General features: G+C 48.9%; 1 protein-coding gene across 2 annotated transcripts in view; it reads left to right on the top strand.

Annotated features, from left to right (window-relative positions):
* DPYSL2 (dihydropyrimidinase like 2) overlaps positions 1-25,126 on the top strand; it is a 121,120-nt gene that overhangs the window by 71,814 nt on the left and 24,180 nt on the right. For both annotated transcript variants that reach the window (XM_061163853.1, XM_061163854.1), the window contains exons 4-8: positions 12,988-13,152; positions 15,313-15,374; positions 16,331-16,411; positions 17,362-17,430; positions 23,442-23,562. In XM_061163853.1, the coding sequence (XP_061019836.1) occupies positions 12,988-13,152; positions 15,313-15,374; positions 16,331-16,411; positions 17,362-17,430; positions 23,442-23,562 (498 nt within the window). The remainder of the gene's footprint in view (positions 1-12,987; positions 13,153-15,312; positions 15,375-16,330; positions 16,412-17,361; positions 17,431-23,441; positions 23,563-25,126) is intronic.

Genomic DNA, 25,126 nt, shown 5'->3' with positions numbered 1-25,126 from the left:
GGGAGCTCGCCTCCTACCCTTCCACCCCCAGCACAGGCATGTAGGCACACACTCATATGTGCACACATGCATGGGTGTACACACACAAGCAGGCACACACATGTGTGCACACACAAGCAGGCACACACATGTGCACACACATGCACATGCATGTGTGAATATACATACACTCATGCACAACACATAGCTTCTGGTCGTCATCCTGGTACCCGGGGCCTTGTGTCTGGTAAAGGATGCTGATGGAAGGGGAGGGTCTGCTCAGGAAATCTGCAGATCCTGGGGCTGCCAGTGCTTCCAGCATTTAGGAAACACACCTCCTTCTCCTCCCTGCCTGGAGAGCAAAAGGGGAAAACCAGGTCATCCATCGCAGCCTGGAGTTACCGTATCCCCCGGGGGCCTTTGAAAATATAATCAGCCTCAATATTCTGAAAGCCTGCTGGAGATTCACACTGCCGTGATGTTTCCAGGGTAAGATCAGGTTTCATTGCTTGTGATTGGAATTACGTGGACTTTCTTCATGATGATTATTTTGTGTTCTCTGCTCTGCTTGGCCGTTTTTTCATAATCCAAATAGATGCATTTCTTCAAGCTTAAGACATTCCATTGGACGGGAAGATTGTTTCCATCATGGTGTCCTGGGGTCAGAGAGAGGGTGGGGAGGGTGGTTCCCTGGTGGGGGGGGGGGGTGCAAAGTCTATACTTAGGCTTGTTGACAGAGGGTCTCTATGAGGCTTCCTGCTCTAGCATTCACTGTCTTTTATTTTACGACCCATGCCTACTTGCTGTGTAAACAGGACAGATTGTTTTGCTTGTTTTTGTCTAACTCAGTTTTATGCAGGAGACTGTTTGGCTGGATGGATACCTTAAAGTCCTAGGCCTCTCTCCTGGCACTGGGAGCCTCTGGCCTTCTCCTCTTATTATAATGTCTTTATCTGCTGCCTTCCTACATTGTTACCCCTCATGGGTCCTCCACCTGAGCCTGTCACCTTCCCCTGCCGCCCTGAACCCTGTCCCTGCCACCCAGCCCACAGCAGTGCTGGAGAGTTCTGTTCCCCCACAGTGCCCAAGCCCCAACCCCTTCACATTCTATGTCAAAGCCTAATCGAGCATGTGGAGAAGACTGACTTCATGCCAGGAATTATGTCAAGCAGTCTTACAGGCTCAAGACATTCCTATTTTACTTTCAATTTATTTTGCAAATGGTTGTGTAAGACCTACTCTGGCAGACACTGGGATAAGCCCTTTATAAACACCAGTTCCTAACAACACTGCAAGGGAATGCTGTTAGCCCCATTTAACAGATGGGAAAACTGAGGCCTGGAGAATGTGAAGGATTCAGAGTTGTGCAGCTAGTGGATGGCAGAGCTGGGTGCCGGCTCAGGCTGCCAACTGGTGCTCTAACCTAAAAAAAAATTATTATTTTAGATTAATTTTTAATCTAAAGTTAAGTTTCAGCTGTAAAATTAATTTTTCTTGGAATGTCGCTCGTTGCCGTGCGTGGGCTTCTCATTACGGTGGCATGGGCCCCAGAGCACAGGCTCAGTGGTTGTGGTATTATAAGGGCTTAATTGCCCTGCAGCATGTGGGATCTTCCCGGACCAGGGATCGAACCCATGTCCCCTGCATTGGCAGGCAGACTCCCAACCACTGAAGGACCAGGCGAGTCCCTATGCTCACAAACACGCGCACATTTGATGGGTGGGGCTGAAGCCCCGTTGTCTGATCAGGGCGTTTGAGAGTCAGCTGGCTCGCAGGCTGTGCAGTCCCGGTCCGTGAGGATCCTCGGGACTTCAGACGGCTTAGAGGAATTCCAGGACCCGAGCACAAGCCTCAGGCACACTCGGTGTTTCTCCCACCACCGATGCCTGGATGCGAGGGGCCGCAAACTTGGCTTGTCTCCAGACGGAGACTCAGCGCGCCGGTCTAATTACAGGAAACAGGGCCCTCTCCACAGTTAGTCAATGATTTCGACATCTCTTGGAGAAATTCTGCATGGACCTGGAGTTGGAGGCTTTGCCTTCTAACGCGTTTGGCTGGAATGCTCACCTCTGGCTTCCCTTGCCTGCTCCCCCGGGCCATGGTTTCATCAGGCTGCTTGCAGCGGGCACTTCCTGTTCAGTGTCTTATCTGTCTGTAAGCGTTCATGGAGCTGAGAGAAAGCACAGCTGTGCTCTCTGCACTTAGGGCCCAGGGGCCTGGGCTGCTGCCTTGGCTTGCTGGCCTCACAAGGCGGCCTTGAGGGGATCAGCTTATGAGTCAGATGGACGAAGCTAAGAGAAGGTATGAGGGGACTGGAGAAGTAAGATGGCGGCCGTCACCATTTCATCATATTCTGGTTTAATTGTCAGTAACCTCTTTGTCCAGCTGGTTGATCTGCTCTATAAGAGTATTGCTTCGTCCCCTACTTGGGTCTTGGAAGGTGGCCATTGATCTAAAACAGAGACGGCTTAGAATAGTGAAAAGAGCTTTGTTTTTATTCCCTTAAATAGCAGGCAAATAAAGTGAAAATAGCAGCGCTGGCTGGGGTGACATCCTGATGCGTGCCTAGAGGTGGTATGGAGCGATGATGCTCTGGAATGCAACCTGTTCATCTGTATTAAGAACTGTAGCTCACCCAGTAAGCTCACTCGATGCTAGAACCCTCTCCAGAGAAAACCATTTAAAGGAAGGGGAAGATGGGAATTCCCTGACTGTCCAGTGGTTGAACTTAGGGCTTTCAGTGCTGGTGTCTGAGTTCGATTCCTTGTAGGGGAACCAAGATGCCATAAGCCATGTGGAGTGGCTGGAAAAAAAAAAAACGTAAGGGGAAGTTATTTGCATGAACATGTCCATAGGAATGTTATGTATAATAGAGGAAAAGTGGACGCATTCTATAGGTTCAACACAGGGGAATGGTGAAGAAAGTCATAATAGATTCTTCAAAGAATAATTCTCATAAAAAATGGAATTATGAAGACTCTAAGACAACATGGTATTAAGAAAAAAGCCACAGTTAAGTGAATGTGCCCTGTGATTATACCCACGTAAAACAGATACACATGAAAATTGTATAAATATTAATTACATTGAATTTGTTCATAGTACTTTTTAAGTCTACTGTATCCTTCTACTTTTCTGTATATTCATTCTATTAATTTTTGAGAGTTTGATATTGAAACTCCAACAAAAAAATCTTAATTTATCTACTTAAAAAATAATTGTAATATAGAATGGAACTATATGTAATTTTTTTCTGTATTTTCCAAGTGTCCTGTAAAAGTGTTGCATAATTTCATAATTTAAAAAATAAAAAAGAGAAAAAAGCAAAAAAGAAACAATATATACATGCCAGATCTGGAAGATGATCTAGAAACTGGAAGATGATCTAGAAAAAAGATGAATAGTTATGACTGGGATGGTGGGATTATAGGTAATATTTTCTCCTGTTAATAAGAACAGTAAAGGGAGCAGTACAGATTTTGGATTCAGACCTGGGATTAGTTCTGGTATTGCTCCATCTCGTTATGTGTCTCTAGTGACTCTTCAAACTTCCTGGGACTCAGATTCCTCATCAGTAAAAAGCTAGAACCATTTCCAAGGGTCTCTGGATCTGAGCCTGATTGTAGCCACTAATAGTCTCTTCAAGTGGCGTCTGCTGGACTGCTTATGTCAATAAACAATTTGTGAAAAAAAAACAAAAAAAAACCCAAACAACTTGGGGGCAGTTAGTGCCATCATTGTGCACAAACTGTGAAGTTCCGTAAGCACTCTTGGTGGCTCCGGACCTGCTGTCACCCACCATTCACGGCTTGATGATGCTTTTCCTGAAGGCGCTACTGTGCACATCTACCTCAAGTGAGCAGAGAGCTCTTACATCCCTGGAGGCTGGTTTTGAAGCTCTTTCTGGTGAAGCAGGTGATTTCCTTCCCTCCCCCTGCCGACCGGTTGCCTCTGGTGGGTCCCTTCCTGGAAGGTTGACCCCATGTTGCCTGCAGATGGGCTCTCAGACTCTATGTCTGCTTTTGATGAGTCAAGGAGAGGATTCTGTGCATCATTTGGTTTGTAAATCCTTTTCAAGGATTTACACATCATAAATGGCCCTTCATTGCCACACAAAGATTGCGTTAGCTCTGCCTTTGATCATGCATGCAAGGAGGCCGTGTGCAAACTATACCCGAGCCTCAAAGAGAAAGGCTTTACGAGCTGCTGACATATTGACAAGCTCTTACCTGGTGCCCCAAATTGAATTTCAGTGACTCAGGTTGGCTGTATCCCCTCTGTCCACCGGGTTAAGTTCATTAGCTGCCTGCTTAAGTGAACCTGCATATGTTTTTGATGATGGAAGGGGGTTTAGGTTTGAAAAGTTGAGGTGTGTTCTTGATAGAAGGTGGTGGTTTGTTGTGGCTGTTGAACAAGGCAGGTTGGGAGTTGAGCTCTGAGACAGTGTCTGCAGAACTGCAGGTGAGTCCGGTAGCCTCCAGTTTCCTTGTCTGTGATGTGAGCGTTGTGAAACTGCCCTGTCTGCCTGATTTGAGCATCACCTGATCAGGCACACCATAGCACTTTGTGGACTACTTGCTATAGAGCTGTACCAAGGTGAGGTTGATATTGTTGCCATCAAACAAACATTGGCATGACATTATAAAATGATTTAATGGTCCTGTTCCTATTTTTAAAAAGAATTTCTGTAGGTAGGAGTAGATATGTTTTCGTAAAGTGAGGAGCTTTGGTTATGCCTTGTGCTAAATTGTGAAAATGGATTGAAAAGCCAAGAGGCCTTTCCATGATCATCGTTCGAATCGGAACTAATGCTGGGTTTGGAATCTGGGTCTTCTCTCTGCCCTGCTCCCTGCCTCTCCTTTCCCACCCTCTGTCTCTAGCTCTGATTCCTGGGCTCTCTAGGTTGCCTTCCAGCAGCCTGGAAGGAATGGGCAGCCTCCTTCCAGCAGACCCAGGCCACAGGAAGGGGAGTCTGGGGGGCAGAGGGCATGGGCTGCAGGTATGGGGAACTCCGAGTGCCCACCTGCAGCGTCTGGATGCACAGATGCCTGTGGGCAGCAGGGACCACCCCTGATAGGTGCTGTAGCCTTGGCACCCCACCTGCTTCCAGCTGCTTGGCATAGGGATTTGCCTGAGGCTGAAGAGGGCACAGGCCTCCAGATCTATCCCCCAGTGAGTACTGAGTCTGAGGCCAAGGATGGGTCAGGACACAGAAAACTGCTCTGTCTGGGAGATGGGGTATTGGTGCTTTGGGGAGTCACACCAGGATGGTATGGGCAGAGCTGGGATGAACCCGGGGTGAGTTCAGGCAGCGGGGAGGCAAGGGTGCAGTGGGCCGAGAGTGAAGGGGGGCGGAAACACGGGGTGTTGACAGCGTTCACCCCTGTCCATAACTTGGCAGGAGAAGCAGGGCCGGAAGTGAGCAGCAGCCTGAGGATGGAGCAGTGTCATTCTTATGTGTAGCTTTTAGTATATGGGGTTGGCCCCAAAGTTTGTTCGGGTTTTTCCATACATCTATGGAAAAACTTGAACAAAGCTTTTGGCCAACCCAGTATTTTTTTCCCCCAAATAATACTAAAATAGTATTTTAGGAGCAGAGTTCGTTTGCTCCATAGCTGGCTACTCATCAGATCAGTGAAGAGGCTGTTTGTTTGTTTTATAAATACATTTTACTGACTCCTGCCATGGCCTTTATTCCCACCAGATCTCTAGCTTAATGATTCTAGCAGTGATCACTGGACACTGAATGGTTTCTTATGGCTTGACATGGTTGATATGAACATGTGTGCTCAGTTGCTCAGTCGTGTCTGACTCTGTGACCCCATGGACCCGCCCGGCTCCTCTCTCCCTGGGATTTCCTAGGCAAGAGTGCTGGAGTGAGTTGCCATTTCCTTCTCCAGGGGATCCTTCGGACCCAGGCATCAAACCCTCATCTCCTGTGTCTCCTGCATTGCAGGCAGATTCTTTACCCACTGAGCCACTGGGGGATACTTGCTTAGTTTTAAAAGCGAGATAATGTTAAAGGAGGCTCGGGAAAGACAGAAATAAAAGGATGACCCTGGTGCCTTAAGGTTCGAGCAGTTGGTATGCCTGCGATTGTTCTAGATAGTTCTAGCTTTTAGGAAAGTGCTTCCTTGCATGGCAGGAGAAGCAGAATATTTGCACAAGGCAAGTAGTTAGCCCTGGAAGCATGTGGTTTAGAGGCATTTTAATATTTCACAAAGGGATTTACGAGGGAGTTTTCCTTATGAAGTGTTGTATTAATAACTCTGCCTTCCCTGCTGGTCATTTAGAGCACGCTTGTGTAGCAGGCACTCTTCAGATGGTTTCTGTATTGACTCATTTTCACCTCCCTAGAAACCTGTGGGTTAGGTACTCGTATCAATCCCATTTTACAGATGAGGAATGTCAAGTCCCCAGAGGTTGACTGTCTCACCCACAGTCACGTGATGAAGAGATGGCAGAACAGGCCAGGAACTCCGTCATCTGACCTCGCCTCTCCTCCCCTGCGTCTCCTGTATTCCCCGGCGCAGGTGCTTTTTCTTCCCTTTCTGCCTCTTTTGAGGACAAAAACCATGTTATCCTAACTGGCAGCCCGGACTCCCCAAAGGCTGTTATCTCTCCAGCAACAAAAGCCACACTCTGCTGAATAGGTTGCCCGGCCTTTGGCTGAGGAGACGCCAGGAGACGCTGGCAGCTCCAGCGATAAGCCAGCGGTGGCTGTGCTGCCATCTCCCTGGTGGTTTGCTTTTAATTCAGGTCCATTAATTTATCTCAGATGGAAATGGGAGGCCAACGTGCACACAGCTAAGCACGGGGCCTGGAGAAGGAGGCCCAGTGCTGATTCTGGAACGGGGGGCTGGAGAGGGGCCGTTCTGATAGGGTAAAGGCCCCAGGGAGCACGGGCGGTGTGTGTACTGACTACAGGAGATTCTAGGCCTGCCGCTACAGGGGTCTGTGTTTGAGGCTCCAGAGAGGCAGGGGGAGAGCTTTCAGTGGGACCCGGCAGGGCTGACTCCCCACACCCATCTTCCTCCTGCTCCATCTGCTTATCCTCCCAGCAGGCTTGGAGTATGGTTCTTGTTCAGCCCCCTCAATTCCAGGACAAGGACTGCGGGGGTGACTTTTCTGGCATCTCTCTATGTTCTAAATATGAAGAACTGATTAGAAACACTAACTGCTGGCCTTTTAAAAATCTGGGGTCTTAGATTATGTCAGGGCTGACTTCCCAGGTGTGATGTTGTATGCACTTTAGCAAGATATTGCCCTTGTGGAGGGGTACCAGACTGAGGCTCTCTCTGTGTCATTTCTTACAACTACATGTGAATCTTTAAATACTGTGATGGTGTGCTTATCATTACCACAATCGTGTGCTTAGTCACTCAGTTGTGTCTGACTCTTTGTGACCCCATGGACTAGCCCGCCGGGCTCCTCTGTCCATGGGATTCTCCAGGCAAGAATACTGGAGTGGGTTGCCAGGATCCACCAGGGGATCTTCCTGACCCAGGGATCGAGCCTGCATCTCCTGTGTCTGCTACACTGCAGGTGGATTCTTTAGCTGCTGGGCCGTCTAGTCTGCCACAGATACCATTGTTGTTGCTTAGTTGCTAAGTCCTGTCCGACTCTTTGCAGCCCCATGGACTTTAAATAGGGTCTTTTAAATACTGCAAACTCCAAAGAGGCCCTAGATTTGAATTTTCCAGGAGCAGCAATGTATTTACATGGCGTTAACACTTTGCTGATATCCAGAACACATAACAATAGGATACCAAAACCACTCAAGGCAGTAAAAAGCAATGAAGTGCTGATACAGGCTATAATGGAGGAACCATGAAAACACCATGCTAATTGCAAGAAGCCAAACACAAAAGACCACATGCTGTATGATTCTTTTTTTATATGAAATATCCAGAATAGGCAAATCCATAGCGACAGAAAGCAAATTAGTGGTCCCTTAGGGCTGGGAGTTGAGAGATGGGGGGGTGGGGAGGGGCTGCTGATGAGTATGGGGTTTCTTTTTTTGGGTGATGTTCTACAATTAGATTGTGGTGACGGTTGCAGAACTCTGTGACGAGACTAAAAACCATTGAACTGTACAGTTTAAATGTGTAAATTGACTGGTATGTGGATTATATCGCAATAAAGCTATTAAAAAAAAGTGTAATGTCCTTTGACAGTTTTAAGAGAAATAATAAAAGCCCTTGGGAAACAGCTGGTGTCCTCTAGATGCAAGCACTTCCAGACACTGGTTGGAATGCCTCAATTCAGGCCACTGCCTTGGGGCATGTTTTGGCTCCATCATAAACCAGATTCACAGGCCTTCCACTGAAACCACAGCGGTGTTTCTGATGCTCCTCCTGAGGGTATGAAAACTCAGTACGTGCCAGACATTTCGCCAGGTGCTTTCACACGCTTTCTTTTTGTAAAAATTAATTTGATTGATTTATTTATTTTTAGCTGTGCTGGGTCTTGGTTGCTACATGGGCTTTTCTCTAGTTGCAGCGAGCAGGGGATGCTCTCTAGTAACCATGTGTGGGCTTCTGATTGTGGTGGCTTTTCTTGTTGTGGAGCACACGCTCTAGGGCACATGGGCTTCAGTGTTGCAGCTCTGGGGCTCTAGAGCCCAGGCTTAATAGTTGTGGTGAACTGGGCGTAGTTGCTCTGCAGTATGGGGCTCTTCCGAGACCAGAGATCGAACCTGGGTCTCTAGCTTTGGCAGGCGGATTCTTTGCCACTGAGCCACTCGGGAAGCTTTCACATGTTTTCTTGAACTTCTCGAGGCCCTGCACGCATGGATGCTTAATGCCCATGTTTCATATGTGAAGAGATGGTGGTTCCAAGGAATATATACAGCAGAAGGGTGATGCTGTGGGAGTCAGCATCAGAACGTGGGGCTCAGCGACCCCAAAGGCCGTCTTCTTTTCCTTGCCTGCTACCAGACTGGGTTGATGAGATGTCCCTCTAAAGACAGAAGCCAGGCCCTCCCAGGGACAGATGGCTTAGGACAGTCACCAGGGAAAAGGCCTGTGGGTGCCATGCAAGTCGTTTCCAGGCTCTGTCCTCCTCCTCGGGGCATCTCTGCTCCCTCCGGAAATGACTGTGACACTCTGTCCTGTTCTCTGGAGCAGCTCTTCCCAGGAGACCTTCTGTGGAAAGAGAACTGTGGGAAAACATGAGGAGTCATTTCGTGGACACGTTTCTGAGTGTCGTTCATTCTGGCAGGAAATGTGTTTATTCCCCAAAGTCCTCAGCTTTGCCTGAGTCCTGAGTTTTCAAGGGTTCATAACTCTAAGAGCTGTTTTTGGATAGGGAGGGAACCGGATATTTTTGGTACGTGATAAAGCTGTTGTGTAGAAAACAGGACCCTGATGGTAGAAGCGGCACAAGGGAATGACCTTGGCGAGGGGAGTCAGTGGGAAAAGGTTTGCACTCAGTTTCCCTGGTGGCTCAGTGGTAAAGAATCCTCCTGAGAGTGAAGGAGACAGGGTTCGACCCTGGGTCAGAAAGATCCCCTGGAGAAGGAAATGGCAACCCATTCCAGTATTCTTGCCTGGGAAATCCCATGGACAGAGGAGCCTGGTGGGCTACCTTCCACGGGGTCACAAAGACTTGGACACGACTGAGCAACTAAACAATAATAACAGCAAGTGATACTCATGGTGGTCCCAGGAAGATCCCTCAGCTCCCGGGGAACTTATTAAAAGTGCAGATTCTCAGGTCCCCGCCCAGGCCTACAGACTTTGAAAGTCTGGGAGTGATGTCCAGGAAACTGGGTTTTAATTAGCTCTCAAGATAATTTTCTCTGAAGTTTGAGGAGCCTAGCACCTGATGATCTTACATACGCTTGGGGTTGAACAGGAAAATCTGGTTGTGTTCCCAGGAGGGCATGCCCTTCTGAGCTTGACCTATCTTGCAGGGTGATGTGTGAGCTGGAAGGGAGCATTCATTCGTTTGTTGAAAATACGTATTGAGCACTTCCTGTATCAGTGCATCCACACCCTGCTCTGGGAGACTTTACATCCCATGGAGGAGGGTGGGGTGGGGTGGAGTGGGGGCTAGAGTCAGAGGGTAAAGTGTGCTCAGTCGTGCCTGACTCTTTGTGACCCCCTGGACTGTAGCCTGGAGGTCCTCTATGCATGCCATAAAGTAGGGAAACCTGATGCAGAAACTGCTGCAAATGGGAATGTGACCCTGGGGTGCTGACATTTAACCCAATCAGAAGGGGAAAAAAAGCTGAGGTGCCCAAGGAAAGAGCAAGGTGAATGGATTTCCAAAGAGAGGGCACTGCCCCTGCAAAGATCTGGGGGTGGGGAAGTTGGCAAGTCAAAGAATGAAACATGGCCGGCCATGGTGGCCTGGAGGTGGTGAGCAGTGGGTAGGTAGCAGAGATTACATTGGAGAGATAAGTTGGGGCTGATTTTCAGAACCAAAAAGAGGAGTTAGAGTTTTGCTCTACAGATGATGAGCAGCTACCGGAGGCTTTGGAGGAGGGCAAGTGATGAAGCAGAGTGTGACTAGGGAAGATTCTGCCAAAACTATGATTGCTACTAAGTCAAATTTTAGTCCTTTTTCATTTTTTTGCTGAGGGCAGGGGGAACCAATTTAGAAAGAAAAATTGGAATCACTTTGTCAGAGTTTCTGTGTTAGTAGATGGAACAGACTTGTATTAGAAGTCTACCTCCTGCAGAAAAAACTAACACAACATTGTAAGGTAATTATATGCCAAAAAAAATATACGTCCTCATTGCTTTCGTTAGGTAACATTACATGTTATATGTATTACAATACCAGCTTTGTATTTACCTATTAATTACATATGCTGCTACTTATAAAAAGTAAATTTTGTCAGAAGAAAATTCAGCTTCGATGTTCATATTTTCCAGGCATATAAAGCCAAGCTCAATTGATTGCAGTTGAGCAGTGTCTGTGAGATTTGATCCGGTTCAGAAACTCAACCTCACTAGTGTTGCCTGCATTGGCATTTTCTTAGCTGAGAACTGCTTACCTGGCTGTAGAAAATCGAATATATAAAAGAATGATTCATTGCTTTAGGCGTCAAGAGTCCTGAGTTTTGTCCTCTTGGTTGCATAAGTTTGAATTGACCTTGGACACGTCACTTTGGTTTGTATTTGAGTGTCTCTGGGCAGAAGATGAGTAATAAGAATCATGGCCATTGGGCGAGAGCTCTTCAAGACCTAAGAGAGACCACAGCCCATGCAAAGGCCCTGTGGCAGAGGGGAGCAGGCTGATAATATTAGAGCAACTCAAAGGCGGCCACTGAGCGGCTGGTGAGCAGAGTGCAAGGGGCAGATGGTCCAGGGTGATTTCTAGAGGTAGGCGAGGATCTTGTCGGGAACTTTAACTTTTGTCTGGGGACTTCCCTGGAGTGCGCTCAGTTGTGTCAGAATCTCTGCAACCCCAGGGACTGTAGCCCACCAGGCCGCTCTGTCCATGGGATTTTCCAGGGAAGAATACTTGGAGGGGGTTGCCATTTCTTCCTCTAGTGGATCTTCCCCACCCAGGGATCAAACCCACACTCCTCACTGCAGGTGGATTCTTTACCACTGAGCCATCGGGGATAAGACTCTGCACTCCCAGGGCAGGGGGCCTGGGTTTGATCTCTGATTAGGGAACTAGAACCCCCATGCTGCTACTCAGAGTTTGCATGCCGCAACTAAAGATCCTGCCTGCTTCTGTACTAAAGCCTGGCACAGCCAAATAAATAGACAAATAAATATTAAAAAAATTTTTATCTGAAGAGTGAGGGGAAACCACTGGAGGATTTAAATTGGGGAGGGACGTAAGGTTGGACTTCCCTGGTGGCTCAGTTGGTGAAGAATCTGCCTGCAATGGAGGAGACCCAGGTTCGATCCCTGGGTGGAGAAGATCTCCTGGAGAAGGAAATGGCAACCCACTCCAATATTCTTGCCTGGGAAATCCCATGGACAGAGAGCCTGGTGGGTTACCGTTGGACATGATTTAGTGACTAAATTACATAATGTTGATAGATATGCTGTTTCATTGAATCCTCATAACCAATGTATGTGGTATGTAATATCCCCGTTTTTTAAAGAAATATTTTTCTTGATGTGGACCAGTTTTTAAAGCCTTTAGTGAATTTGTTACAATATTGTTTCTGTTTTATATTTCGTTTTTTTGGCCCCGAGACATGTGGGATCTTAGCTCCCCAACCAGGGATCAAACCCGTGCCCCCTTCATTGGAAGGCGAAGTCTTAACTACTGGACCAGGGACGTCCCCATATCTCTATTGTAAACCAATCCAGAAACTTAGGGTCGTGGAGATGAAGTGACTCACCTTGCTGGTGGGGAGTGGAGCCAGAAGCAAAGCCACGTGCACCTGACTAGTCCTCTGTACTCCTTATCAGCCTATTTCAATAATAATATAACAATAACCGCAGTTTTAAAATGCTTTGAACTCTTAGGATGAACGATTGCCCTTGAATTACAAAGTGGTATTATGCTGCAGAAATCCGAGTGGTGATGAGATACTGGATATGCTGGGGAACCTTTACATTTGATCTTAGCCGAAAGACGGAGAAGCAATTGCCGGGGACCTTTTAAAAGGCCCCGTCTGCGTGGCTCTGGTCCAGCATCTTCAAGTTCCCTGTCGTCTGGTGGAGGGTGTCCCTGAAATAGCTATCAATACAGAAAAGGGCTTGGTGGCTCCGGCTCGCCATTTGACACTGCCATTGTCCAAAAGGACTCATTGTCCGTGAAATGTGCCCGAGGTCTGTGCTTTCAGGAGTTTTGTGCCGGGAAATCAGATCTGGGCAGGTCATGCATGGTTTCACTGGAGCAGTCACGCCACGCCAAGTTTCTGCTTTCTCCTTGTTGGGTAGTCTGCTGGTTAAGTGGATTCTTAGAACCTGGTGGTAGAGTCCCATCTTAATTTTGAGCCCTTGTTCAGGGTTGAAATGGGGAAACAGCTTCTGGCTTGCACACCTGGAAGCTCCTATTGGTGACGACGACACTTCTCTTCCTTTCTAGTTGACCACGTGGTTCCTGAACCTGGGACGAGCCTGCTGGCCGCCTTCGACCAGTGGCGGGAATGGGCCGACAGCAAGTCCTGCTGCGACTACTCTCTGCACGTGGACATCACCGAATGGCACAAGGGCGTGCAGGAGGAGATGGAGGCCCTGGTGAAGGACCATGGTAGGTCGTGCCCACCCGGCGCTCCCTGGCGGTGTTTCCGTCGCAGACCACGAGCTGCCCCGGCTCTGAGGAAGAGCTGTGTGGATGGTGCCCCGAGGGGCCGGCTGCACCTGCCTGTGTGCTAGGAGGGAGGGCGTGGCCTGCAACTTGTGCTGGGCCTGGCCGTGGTCAGACAATGGTCACAGCTTATTGGTGTAAGCACACTGTGTGTGCGTGCCAGCCGGGCTGGAGAGCTGAGGATGACAGAGGGATTTGCTCTTAAAGGAGAAGAGTGCACCTCCCAGGGAGGACTCTGGGTAATCTTAGAGGAGAGCCCGGGACCCTGAGTCCAGGACTTTGGCAGCCTCTGTTTGTAAATCCAGGAGAACCAGGGTCGATTTCAGGGTGATGAGGCTCTGGAACCACATGAGGTGTCTTTTTTTTGTTCCATAGGACTATCTGGGGGAGCCAGCTTCTAACGACTGGGTTCTGAAAGATTCCCAGGGATGTTGGGGGGATCTTAATCACCTCCAGGTGCCTCTGGGTCCCTCTTATCCACAGGAACCTTAGGGGGTTGGGTGATGTTATCAGACAACATCATCTTTGGGGGTCTTCTTGACCTTGGCTATAGACTGGAGATCACATGGGGTCACATGTTGACCTCTTTGGATCCAAATCATCAAGGAAACATCTATGCTCTATGGCTCTGGAACTTCTAGACTCAGAAATACCATGAGCTGAGAGTAAAATCTAGGCATGGATGTGGTAGATATCTACAGATATGGTGGGAAAAGCTTAGAATGATAATCTGTAGTCTGGGGCTTATTTCTCTTCTCTTCCACAAACTAGCTGTGTGACCTTGGCCAAATCACTTAAACTTGATGAGTCTCAGTTTAACAAAAAGTCTCACATGAGGATATTGGATTAGATACCCTAAGATTCATTCCCACATGGAGGTCCCACATGAAAGAAACTAGGTAATCCTTGACCTTTCTCACTTTTGCAAATGCTGAGACTCAAATGGATTAAATGCTAATAATGAATTTACTCCACATCAGCCTGGAGGGTTCCCATAGCAACTGTTGCCTAGCAGGAGAGAAGGGCCAAAGTGTCCCAAGGCATTGAACACAGGCAGCTTCCAGCACCCCCTGTGGCTTGAATTAAGCTCTAATGCTAGCAGGTTGTCAGTACAGTTGTTTACCCTTGTGATGGATGTTGAGCAGGGATGTTTGGTCTGCTGCTTTTGGAAGCAAGAACTCTAAAATGCCAGCGTGAGAACTGTGACATCTGCTGTTGCACCCACAGACATTTCTGAAAAATCAGCATAGAAGGCAGTCAGTTTACAGGAGAAAAGACATTTATTAGAGATCTTTGAATTCACTTTCTTGTTAAAGTCACAACAGTTAGGAGCAAATTTCTTTTTAATGTTTAACTTTTAATTATGGTAGAATACAGCATAATGTGAAATTTGCTGTCTTAGTCATTTTAAATGTACAGCTCAGTGACACTGAGGACATTCCCACTGTTGTGCGGCCATCACCACCGTCCATCTCCAGACCTTTCTTTCATCTTTCCAAACTAAAACTCTGTCTCCGTTAAACCATACCTTTCCCTTCCCCCAACCCCCATTCTACTTGTTGTCCCTCTGAATTTGGCATGTAGATGGAATCCTACAGTGTTTGTCCTTTTGTGACTGACTTATTTCACTTAGCAGAATGTCCTCAAGGCTCATCCATGTTAGATTCTAACATCCTGTGTTCGAATTCCCTTCATTTTAAGGCTGAATAATATTCCATTGTATGGATGGACATTTTGTAGCCCTTCATCCATGGACACTTATTTTGCTTTTACCTTTTGGCTATTTTGAACAATGCTGCTGTGAAAATGGGTGTGCAAATACTGGCAATTTAAAATTTTGATATAGTTTTACAGAAAACTGTAAAAATATTAAAAAGAACCCTTATGCACCCTAGTACCAGATTTTCCAGTTGTTTTATCACATTTATTTGCCTTATCTTTCTGCCTCTGTCTTTATCTCTGTCTCTCTTTATCTCTTCCTTTCTTCCTCCTTCTGAGTTTCTCTCTCCACACACATATGCATATTATGACTTCCTTATTCCCCAGATGATTTGGTTTATCTGTGAGTCATGTCTCCAGCTCTATGCTTTGTCTGTCCTCTAGGGGTGAATTCCTTCCTCGTGTACATGGCTTTCAAAGATCGCTTCCAGCTCACGGATTCCCAGGTAAGAAAAGCCGGCTTTTCTTACTGGCATTTGGTACATTTGGGCCACTGCTGTTGTCTTTTTTGTTTTTGGCAAATAGTTGCTTTCTAATGTTGTGTTAGCCAAATGAATCAGCTATATGTGCACATATATCCCCTCTCTCTTGGACCTCCATCCCAGCCCTCTAGGTCATCACAGAGCACTGAACTGAACTTCTGGGCTCTATCACAGCTTCCCACTAGCTATCTGTTTTACCCCTGGCAGTATGGTACTGGCAGAAAAACAGAAATATAGATCAATGGAGCCAGATAGAAAGCCCAGAGATAAACCCATGCACCTGTGGTCACCTAATCTATGGCAAAGGAGGCAAGAATATACAGTGGAGAGAAGACACTCTCTTGTGGAAGTCTCTTCCACAAGTGGTGCTGGGAAAACTGGACAGCTACATGTAAAAGAATGTAGTGGGAGCATGCCCCAACACCACACACAAAAATAAACTCAGTGTGGACTGCTGCTGTCTCCACAGCTGCCTCTGTGTATGCTTACGGGAATGGTTGGTGGATGAAGTCCCTGATGTCACTCCCTTCAGGGGATGGTGTGAAGCCCGAGCCCTGGCCCCCCGGGACTGGTGTTCCCAGGCTCTGGAATCGGGCACCTGCCTGGGCAGGTATAACTGAGGGGGGTTCTCAGACCCCCCTCAGCAGACCTGGTGCAGAGCGGGTGCCACCCACCAACTTCTCTGCATCCAAGCCTGTGTAGGTTACACTGCCTCTGTAGATTATCTGTTAACTACTGAGAGGTCCTTCTCTGCTACGTGTGACCGGAAACACTGCCCTCGGGCGTGTCAGAAAAGCTGGCCTTCATAGAAGCATCGAGGGGTCCTGGTGCTAGTCCTGGCGGTTGTCAGGGAGGTGGTGGTACTTGTGACCAGGAACACTGAGTTCCCTGTCTCTGATCCCACGCCCTCCCTCTCGCAGATCTATGAAGTCCTGAGCGTGATCCGGGATATTGGAGCGATCGCCCAGGTCCACGCGGAAAACGGCGACATCATCGCAGAGGTGCGTGCTTCCGCGTTGTCACCGCCACGGGACCCCCTGGGCGAGACGTAGGCTCAAGGGAGTGGAGGGGCTGCCGTAGCTCACCTCCGGAGGGGACTGTGGCAACAGTCTTAGGGCAGCATGAAGATCGGAGACGCACGCACCCCTTGATGTGTTCTCAGGACGAACAGCCTTTCCATTGAGAAGTCCTTTCTCTCAGCGCTGTGAAGTGGCTGCCTGCGGGGAGGCGGATGTGGACACCCACATATAGATATGTCACACTGAAGCCCAGGACTGGGATGTGTTAGCTTTTAGCATCCTAGGGGATAGCTGTACTGTTGGGGAGGCTGTTACTGATCTGTTATAACTCACGCAGCACCGGGGGACGGGGTACCAAGCCCTCTCTTTGTGGGGTCTTGGGATGAGGGTCAAAAGTGCCACTTTAATTTAATTTTTGGTCATGCTGCATGGCATGTGGGATCTTAGTTGCCCAATCAGGGATCAAACCTGTACCCCCTGAATTGGAAGTGTGGAGTCGTAACCACTGGACCGGAAGGAAAGTCCCAGCAGTTCCATTCTGATGTCTCATCAGAGTGACTTTTACCCAGCTCTTGGCAATCAGGCTCATGTGGGATCCGGTTCCCCCCCGACAGCCTTGTTATTGTTCAGTTCATGTCCAGCTCTTTGTGACCCCGTGGACTGCAGCATGCCAGGCTTCCCTGTCCTTCACCATCTCTCAGATTTTGCTGTCCATTGAGTTGGTGATGACGTGCAACCATCTCATCCTCTGTCATCCTCTTCTCCTGCCTTCAATCTTTCCCAGCATCAGGGTCTTTTTTAATGAAGTTGACTCTTCATATCAGGTGGCCAGAGTATTGGAGCTTCAGCATCAGTCCTTCCAATGAATATTCAGAGTTGATTTCCTTTCGGATGGACAGGGTTGACAGCCTGGTTTTCTTTAAACGTTGCAGGAGCAGCAGAGGATCCTGGATCTGGGCATCACGGGCCCTGAGGGACATGTACTGAGCCGGCCTGAGGAGGTGAGTGCCTGCTGAAGGGAGGGGATGAATCCGTGTTCTGGGGCAGGCGCTGCCAGAGCCACAAAGCGCCCACTTCCTGCCTGTTGAGAATGTTGGTTTTTTTCCCTCGGATGCTGATTCTGGTCCCTGGAGAAGTCACAATCGGCCACTGAGAAGTGTCTACACAGGCAAAGTGAAGTGTTAGAATGTGCTGTGGGGTAAAGCAGTGTGGCTTGTTTAACCTAAAGACTCCTTTTCTGACTCTCATTCTCCAAACCCTTCCTTGGGTAGACAAACACAAACAGCGTTTATTAGCATCCAGCAATAGGGGTTTTGTGGTTCGTAACCCAGGGCCTCCAACATCCTGCTAAGTATCTAGAAGGCAGAAGGGAGATTGTAAGTGTTTCCATGGTAAGTCTACATGGAGTATAGTGCAATCAGCAGAGTGTGGTAGACCGAATCTTTCACAGTCGAGGGAGGAGAGTGCAGAGCAGGGTTCTTGCTGGCCCAGAGTTGAGAGTCACTGCTTTGGATGGTGAAGCTTGTGAGTGAGAAGGAGGGCTCACATCTTACGTGATAGAAGAGTCTGTTTTTCTAAATGAGAATCTGTGGCCTCAATACTTTTCAGGAGCCAGCTCTTTGAGGAAAGCCTCAAGGTCAGGCTTTGAGGTTCCTGGTGGCTCTGAGCAAAGAGGATGCTGGAGAGTCTGATGGAAGTGAAGAGACTCTGTCCTGGGAAAAGGGACAGGCAGAGAAGGCAGATAAAATTGCCCTGTGGATGATGACTTAAAATTAGGATTTTTCCTCCCAGAAACAGGTGGTGGAAGATGCTGGGTCAGAGGGGTACGGATGGGACCAGGGCCCCAAAGTCACAGCATTTCAGGGCTAGGACATCCCCACTGAGTCTGGGGAGCCCCTCCCTAACCCACTTGGGTTAGGACCTGTGGGCGCAGGGGCTCTGCTCCGCCTAGAAGGAAAGGGGTTCTGAGCGTGTGGCGTTGAAGGTGCCATCAACAGGCTGCCTGGGGTGAGGAGAAGTACCTCGTCTCATCAGGCTTTTCTCCAGGCTTTGTGGGGAGGGATGAGGCTGAAAAAGGAGAAAGAATGTAGGAAAGAGGCAGAAAAAAGCAAAAGCAGAAATCACTTGGAATGTTTGCACACACTGAGGGCTTAATTTCCTTGTTCTGCTCTTCTTGCCACATATGTGCCCACGTACACACATACAGAGATATATACACACACACACAGAGCATCACAGACACACAGACATATGCACAGAGACTCATAGAGTCACAGACACAGTTACATCCATATACATACACAGACACACAGACATATACACATACAGTCACAGAAACAAGAGTCGCAGACACAGAGACACAAATGTTACAGATACCCACACACAGACACACACACAGAGTCACAGACACACATAATTGCACACATGTGCATACATAGACACAGGCACACCAGGGCACCTTCATTACCATCGGAGACTCAGGACATTTCCTTCAGATGAAAGGATAGCTGTGTCCAGGGGACCCGTTCCATTCTGCTTGCCTGTGTGTGGTGCTGCCTGGAGGCAAAGTCTTTGTCCCCTGGGTCTCTTGTGTAAAGAAATCACAGGGGTGTGAAGTTCAGCATCAGAGAGCTAGCAAGTGCAGTTCCTGCCTGCCCCCCTGACCACCCTCAGTGTACACACAGATACACAGCCGGGAGCCCAAGCTCCATGGGAAGCCACTGGCCTGTGTGAGCAGGCGGACACCTGGGGCTGGGCTCCATTAGAATGTTTACTCTTCACCTTTATCCGGGAGCCTGGCTGGGAGCCCCTCCCCTCCAGTCCCAACCGTCCAGGAGAGAAGGGGAAGAGGATGTTGTCTTCCGAGAGTAAACGTCTCTCCTCCTGTGGCCCAGGGCTCCTAGTGAGAGCCGCCTGCTGGTTTCCATTTCAGAGCCTTCCTGGGGGCTTGCTTCCCGTCTTACCTTTCCCACCATCTGCACTCCCTCCCCAGGTCCCAGCACACCCCCATCAGAAAGCGAGTCCTCCCTGGGTTTACTGAACAGGCCACAACTTTCAGAGAAGAGGAGGCCTGGTTGCCATTATGACCACAAACGTCACCTGTTTTTCCACCCTGAGGCATGGGATATTTCTTTTGCAGCCGCTGCTGTGTTGGGACCCCTAGAATCCTCCTTTGGGAGCTGGCAGCCCCAGCAGCACTCCAATATGGGGAGGTCCTGGCTCCTTGCGGGGGGGGTGGGTCCTGTGGTCCCACACGAGGCTGCTTTTGGGACTGCCTGCTTTCCAGGGGCACCTGCTGCTGAGCTGATTCAGAGGCACTGACTCGAGGCCAGGCATGGTCTGCGGTGCTTCTGCGCAGATGCATCCTTAGGACAGCCGTGTGAGCCGCCAGGCGCCAGCTGGCACCTTCTCCTTTGGCTCCCGGGGATGGTTTCTCAGTTCAGTGGTAGGGATCTGTTAACAACAGTGTGTTATATTCTACGTAGGGCCTCCCAAGTGACTCAGATGGTAACGGAGGCCCAGGTTTGATTGCTGGGCCTGCAATTCAGGAGACACAGTTTCGATCACTGGGTTGGGAAGATCCTCTGGAGAAGGGGAATGGCTACTCTCTCCAGTATTCTTGCCTGGAGAATTCTATGGACAGACGAGCCTGGCGGGCTGTATAGTCCATGGGGTCATAAAGAGTTGGACACGACTGAGCGACTAACACTTTTATTTTTCACATGCTGTACATAAGCAATAAAGAGAATAAAATATGGCGGCATATTGAGGGAACTGAGCTTTAGTATGAAGTTAGAGAGATGCTGCCAGTGCAAAAAACACAGTTAATAACATAATTTCTTCCTGGTTTCATGATCCATTGACAGCGTCCTGATGGTTAACTTGAACTTGACTTGAACCACACAAAACATGCTCTTCTTTCTGCTACTCTTTCCAACTCACCGAGTGAGATGGCTGGTAGGATTTCCCCCAGTTTTCAGCAGAGAAGATTGAAAGGGAGACAAATAGGGATGCAGAAATCTATTAATAGAAACCTCCTGTCCATCAATTGTACCCAAGAGCTTATTTTGATGGAGGCACTGCTCAACCTGTAGGGGATGTCGAGATGGATGAGAAAGTGGTCCTTTGTGAAGGGAATTTTGGATGAGCTGGGGGGTGGGGGGTGGAGAAAGGGGGAGATGCAGAGTAAGTAGATGGGGCGACATGTGATGGGGTTCTGAGCCAGTAAGAGATGTAAGACTGGTGTCGGGGGAGTTCCCTGTTGGCCTAGTGGTTAGAATTCTGGGCTTTCACTGCCGTGGCCCAGGTTCAGTCACTGGTTGGGGAACTGAGATCCTTCAAGCCACGCTGTGTGGCCAAAAGTAAAAACAAAACAAAGCGTGCGCATGCGCGCGCACACACACACACACACACACACACACACACACACACAGCCTATTGTCTGGGTGGAGAGTGGGGACCCAGAGGTGAATGTGACAGAATTTTTGATGGAGAAGGAAAACTCCTAACTGGCATGGGATGACCGGGGTATGGTCATAACTTGGGGTGGCTCATCTTTAAAAGCAGAAAGCATGGCTCAGGTGACCGCTTAAATCCCTGACAGCTCTATAAAGAGACAAAGACAAAGTTTTATTTTTAAACATAACACTGTTGTCATAATACTGAAGCCAGATTTCAGTGTGCCTGAGACAATGTACGTTTTCTAGCGGAGGCATACACGTGTACCGGGCTTCCCTTGTAGCTCAGTTGGTAAAAAATCTGCCTGCAATGCAGGAGAGCCAGGTTTTATCCCTGGGTTGGGAAGATCCCCTGGAGAAGGAAATGGCAACCCACTCCAGTACTCTTGCCTGAAGAATCCCATGGACAGAGGAGCCTGGTGGGTACAGTCCATGGGGTCACAATATGTACCTGCAGAAGGATATGTGTGAATCCTTCCATGGTTCAGGGTGAAACTTGGAGAGGTGGGGTTTACATGACCTTTTCTCTCCACGACATGACCTTACTGCCCAGCTGGGGAAGGGGAGGGGTCAGAACTCAGTAGATGAGCCAATCCAGACAGGGCTTTGGGACCCAGATTCTCCCACCAAACCAGTCTTAACAGAAACCACTCCTCTTGGGGAGGGGCCCCCTGGAACTGGTACTTCTGCTCCATTTATTCCCTGATGAGCCTGACTGTGAGTTCTGGTTCACCCCAGGCAGTCCTGGTCCACACCCATTGCCCCGGACAGTTATGAATAGTGCCTCTGTTTGCTTTCAGAAGAGTCTTATAAGATAGGGACCGTGAATTCAGGCAGTCACCTGCACCCCTGGAAAGCATGCAGATTCTAGTGGAGTCCTGTTTGCACATCCCCTGTGTACTTTTTGAGGTGACCGCAGAGACGCAAGACGTCCCTCCTTCATGCTGCCCGGCCAGAGGCCCTTCTGTTGTAACTGGAGCCACAGAGAGGGGAGGGCGATCTTTCAGCTATGCCAGGAATTAAAAACACTTGGATGTTTAATGAGCTTTTTCAAGGGCTGTTTGGTTTGCCTGTGGGTCTCTAGACATCTCTCTTCACATAGTTGAAGCCCAAGAGACCAAGTATGAAGGATGCTGTCCTCTTATATTAAATTAGATCACCCATTAGCGCAGTTTACAGAACTTCAGTTCTTGGCTGAGCTCCCATAGAGACTGGTTAGCTAAGATGATTCAGTCTGGAGCTGGTCATGTCTTATGAAAAGTGGCAGCCCTTTATGGAACCAGCCTAGCTTTAACCATTAACCTGAAATGAAGTCACTTACTTGCTCAGTGAACATTTTTGAGCACCTGCTGGGTACCAGAAGCTACCCTGGGAACTGCCTAGAGGAAGCAAAAAATTCAAGGAAGACCCAGCCCCTCGCCTGGAAAAGTTAGTGGAAGTCAGCCTTTTGCCAGAATTTGGGAGGCAGCAAGAAGCTTTCTGAGGTCCTCTGTCTCATCATTGCATTTGTTCCTTCAGCTGCCCACTGATTCCTCTGTACTGCTGATTCCTCTGTACGATACAATGACATAAGAACTCGTCTTACCTGTTCAGGTGTTAGCAGTAATCCCTTGGGGTCTTTGGAATATCATTCACTTTCAGTGAACAAGTGGAAGTGAAAGTCGCTCAGTCATGTCCAACTCTTTGTGATCCCATGAACTGTAGCCTGCAAGGCTTTTCTGTCTATGGAATTCTCCAGGCCAGAATATTGGAGTGGGTAGCCTATCCCTTGTCCAGGGGATCTTCCCAACTCGGGGATCAAACCCAGGTCTCCCGCATTGCAGGTGGATTCTTTATTGTTTGAGCCACCAGGGAAGCCCCATCCCTTGGGGTCTTTGGACCATCATTCACTGAAGCATCAGGTTTAAAGAATCAGGTTATTGGTTAGAGCAGCCCTCCCATCTCGTGTGGAAGGGAGTACCAGTCTATGGCTGGTGATGATGGGTTTGCCCATACAGAGGGGCCTTTGGTTTACACAGATCTGCCTGCCCCTGTTCCCAGAGCGCTGTGAGATTGCATTGTTCTTTGGGTGAGGCTGACTTCATTTTTGAGCATGGGACTGAAGCCCAGCACAAAAATTCCATCAGTGGATATCTTGACTGGAGAGACCACACGCTTGGAGTGAATGCACCAAACTGGGAGCCATCGGTTTCCAGGCATGGTGGCTTTCAAACATTAGCAAGCATAAAAATCACCTAGAGTTGGTAAGACCCAACCTTCTGGATCCCACCCCCAGAGCTACTGACCCTTTGGATATGGTGGAAGGGCCTGAGACTCATGAGAAAATGCATTCCTTTACAGACTCCAGGTGGCTGCTTATCACACCTAGAACCATCTACAAGGGTCAGCTGGGCAAGTCACTGCCCTTGCCCTCCGTGCCGCTGGGGGTAGAGCCCTGGGCACACATTGGTTTCTGGTTCACCCGTAGCCCCTCCTTGTGGGTGGAGGGCAGCCATGAGCTCAGGGAACTCACAGAACAGTGGACACAGTTCTCACACTGGGATGCTCTTCTGCAGGTCGAGGCTGAAGCCGTGAACCGTTCCATCACCATCGCCAACCAGACCAACTGCCCCCTGTACATCACCAAGGTGATGAGCAAGAGCGCAGCGGAAGTCATCGCCCAGGCCCGGAAAAAGGGTAAGTGTTGCCCGCGGTCTCACCGTGCAAGCGCAGGTTCTGGAGGGGTCGTAGGTGGGGGCAAGGACTGCTTTTCCAGCTCCTGCTGCCAAGTGGGTCGCAGCGCTCTCATCACTTTGCAGCATTAACCTAATTACATCTGGGTGCGGCGGGCAGCTCCTGTTTCTCGCTCTGTTCCGGGCTGCAACCGTGTTGGTATCTATTTAAAGCTACGCACAGCGCAGGGTGGGTGGGCCACACGCTTTGCCTCCTGCTCTCACTTCTGCAGAAGAGTTGGATTTAATTTGATGCAGTCTAAATAAACCAGGCACATACACAGATGACGTCAGTTCCCATCTGCCGCAGAATTCTGGGGAACCTTCCATTGCAAAGTGCGCTTCCGCTCTGGCTGGAAGTGATTTCCGCTGGCCTGTGTAAGAGAGGCTTGTGGGGGCGAGGCTCTGCCCCGCCCCCCGGCTCCCCTCCCCCCCACCCTATCATCATATCCTGTTCTGGTGCCCCAGTGGCGCCCTGTAGATGGTGGCGATATATTCTGGGCTGAGGCTGGCTCTTATTTCCAGCGGGAAGGTTCTTGGAAACTAATCTACTAAGTACCGTTCCAGGGGATGTGCCCTGATCACCGTATCCATTATGAATGCAACACAGCCCTACTGTAGCTACCTTGACTATGAGTTCGGGTAATCACACCACCTTGGTCTCTGCTTGGGAGTGTAGCTCAGTATACAGAAAGGGAGACTGATTCTGTTTAGTGGACTTGAGGTGGATCTTGGCTGGATCTGGACAAGAGTATCATAGAAGGATCTTCCCTCCCTCCCTCCTTTCTTCCTTCTCTCCCTCCATTATATTTCCCAACCCTATTGTCTCTGCATTTCTCCATCTCTGTCTCCATTTCTCTTTCTCTCTTGACTTCTGGCTTTCTCCTGGTCTCTGCATTACTTTCTTGGTCTCTCTGTTTCTCTGTCTCATTCTTTTTTGACTTTGTTATCTCTCTTCATGTATCTTTTTTTTCTCCATTAGCAAGGGGGCCCTCTGACCTCTCTGGTTTGTTCTCTGGTTCTCAGTGGGATGTGATCCACATGGATCAGGAAGATTTTTTTTTCACTGGTGGGTGAGTTGGTGCAAGACTTAGAACAGATTGCTCAATGACCACTGAGTCAGCTTGTCCCAGGAGCTGATGGCTTCTAGATGGCCCTAGCAATGAATTCCTGGCCCCTGTCCTCTGGAGCGCCCTTGGGGTCTCAGTCCTCAGACGCTGCATGAAATGGTTGCTGCATTTACCAGTGTTTCAGAAACCTGCCCTCTCCTGGCAGCAAGAAGGAACTGCCTTTTTGCAATGGAACATTCTCTGGTGGCTGAGTTGGTAAAGTATCTGCCTGCAATGCAGGAGACCACCTGCAATACAGGAGACCCAGTTTTGATCCTTGGGTGGGGAAGATTCCCTGGAGAAAGAAATGGCAACCCACTCCAGTATTCTCTCCTGGGAAATCCCATGGACAGAGGAGCCTGGTGGGCTACAGTCCCTGGGTTTACAGAGTCGGACATGACTTAGTGACTAAACTATCAC

This window comes from Dama dama, chromosome 16 (genome assembly GCF_033118175.1).
Source record: "Dama dama isolate Ldn47 chromosome 16, ASM3311817v1, whole genome shotgun sequence".
Lineage (NCBI taxonomy): Eukaryota > Metazoa > Chordata > Mammalia > Artiodactyla > Cervidae > Dama > Dama dama.
Note: the sequence above shows the minus strand (reverse complement) of the source record. Positions and strands in the feature narration are given on the sequence as shown.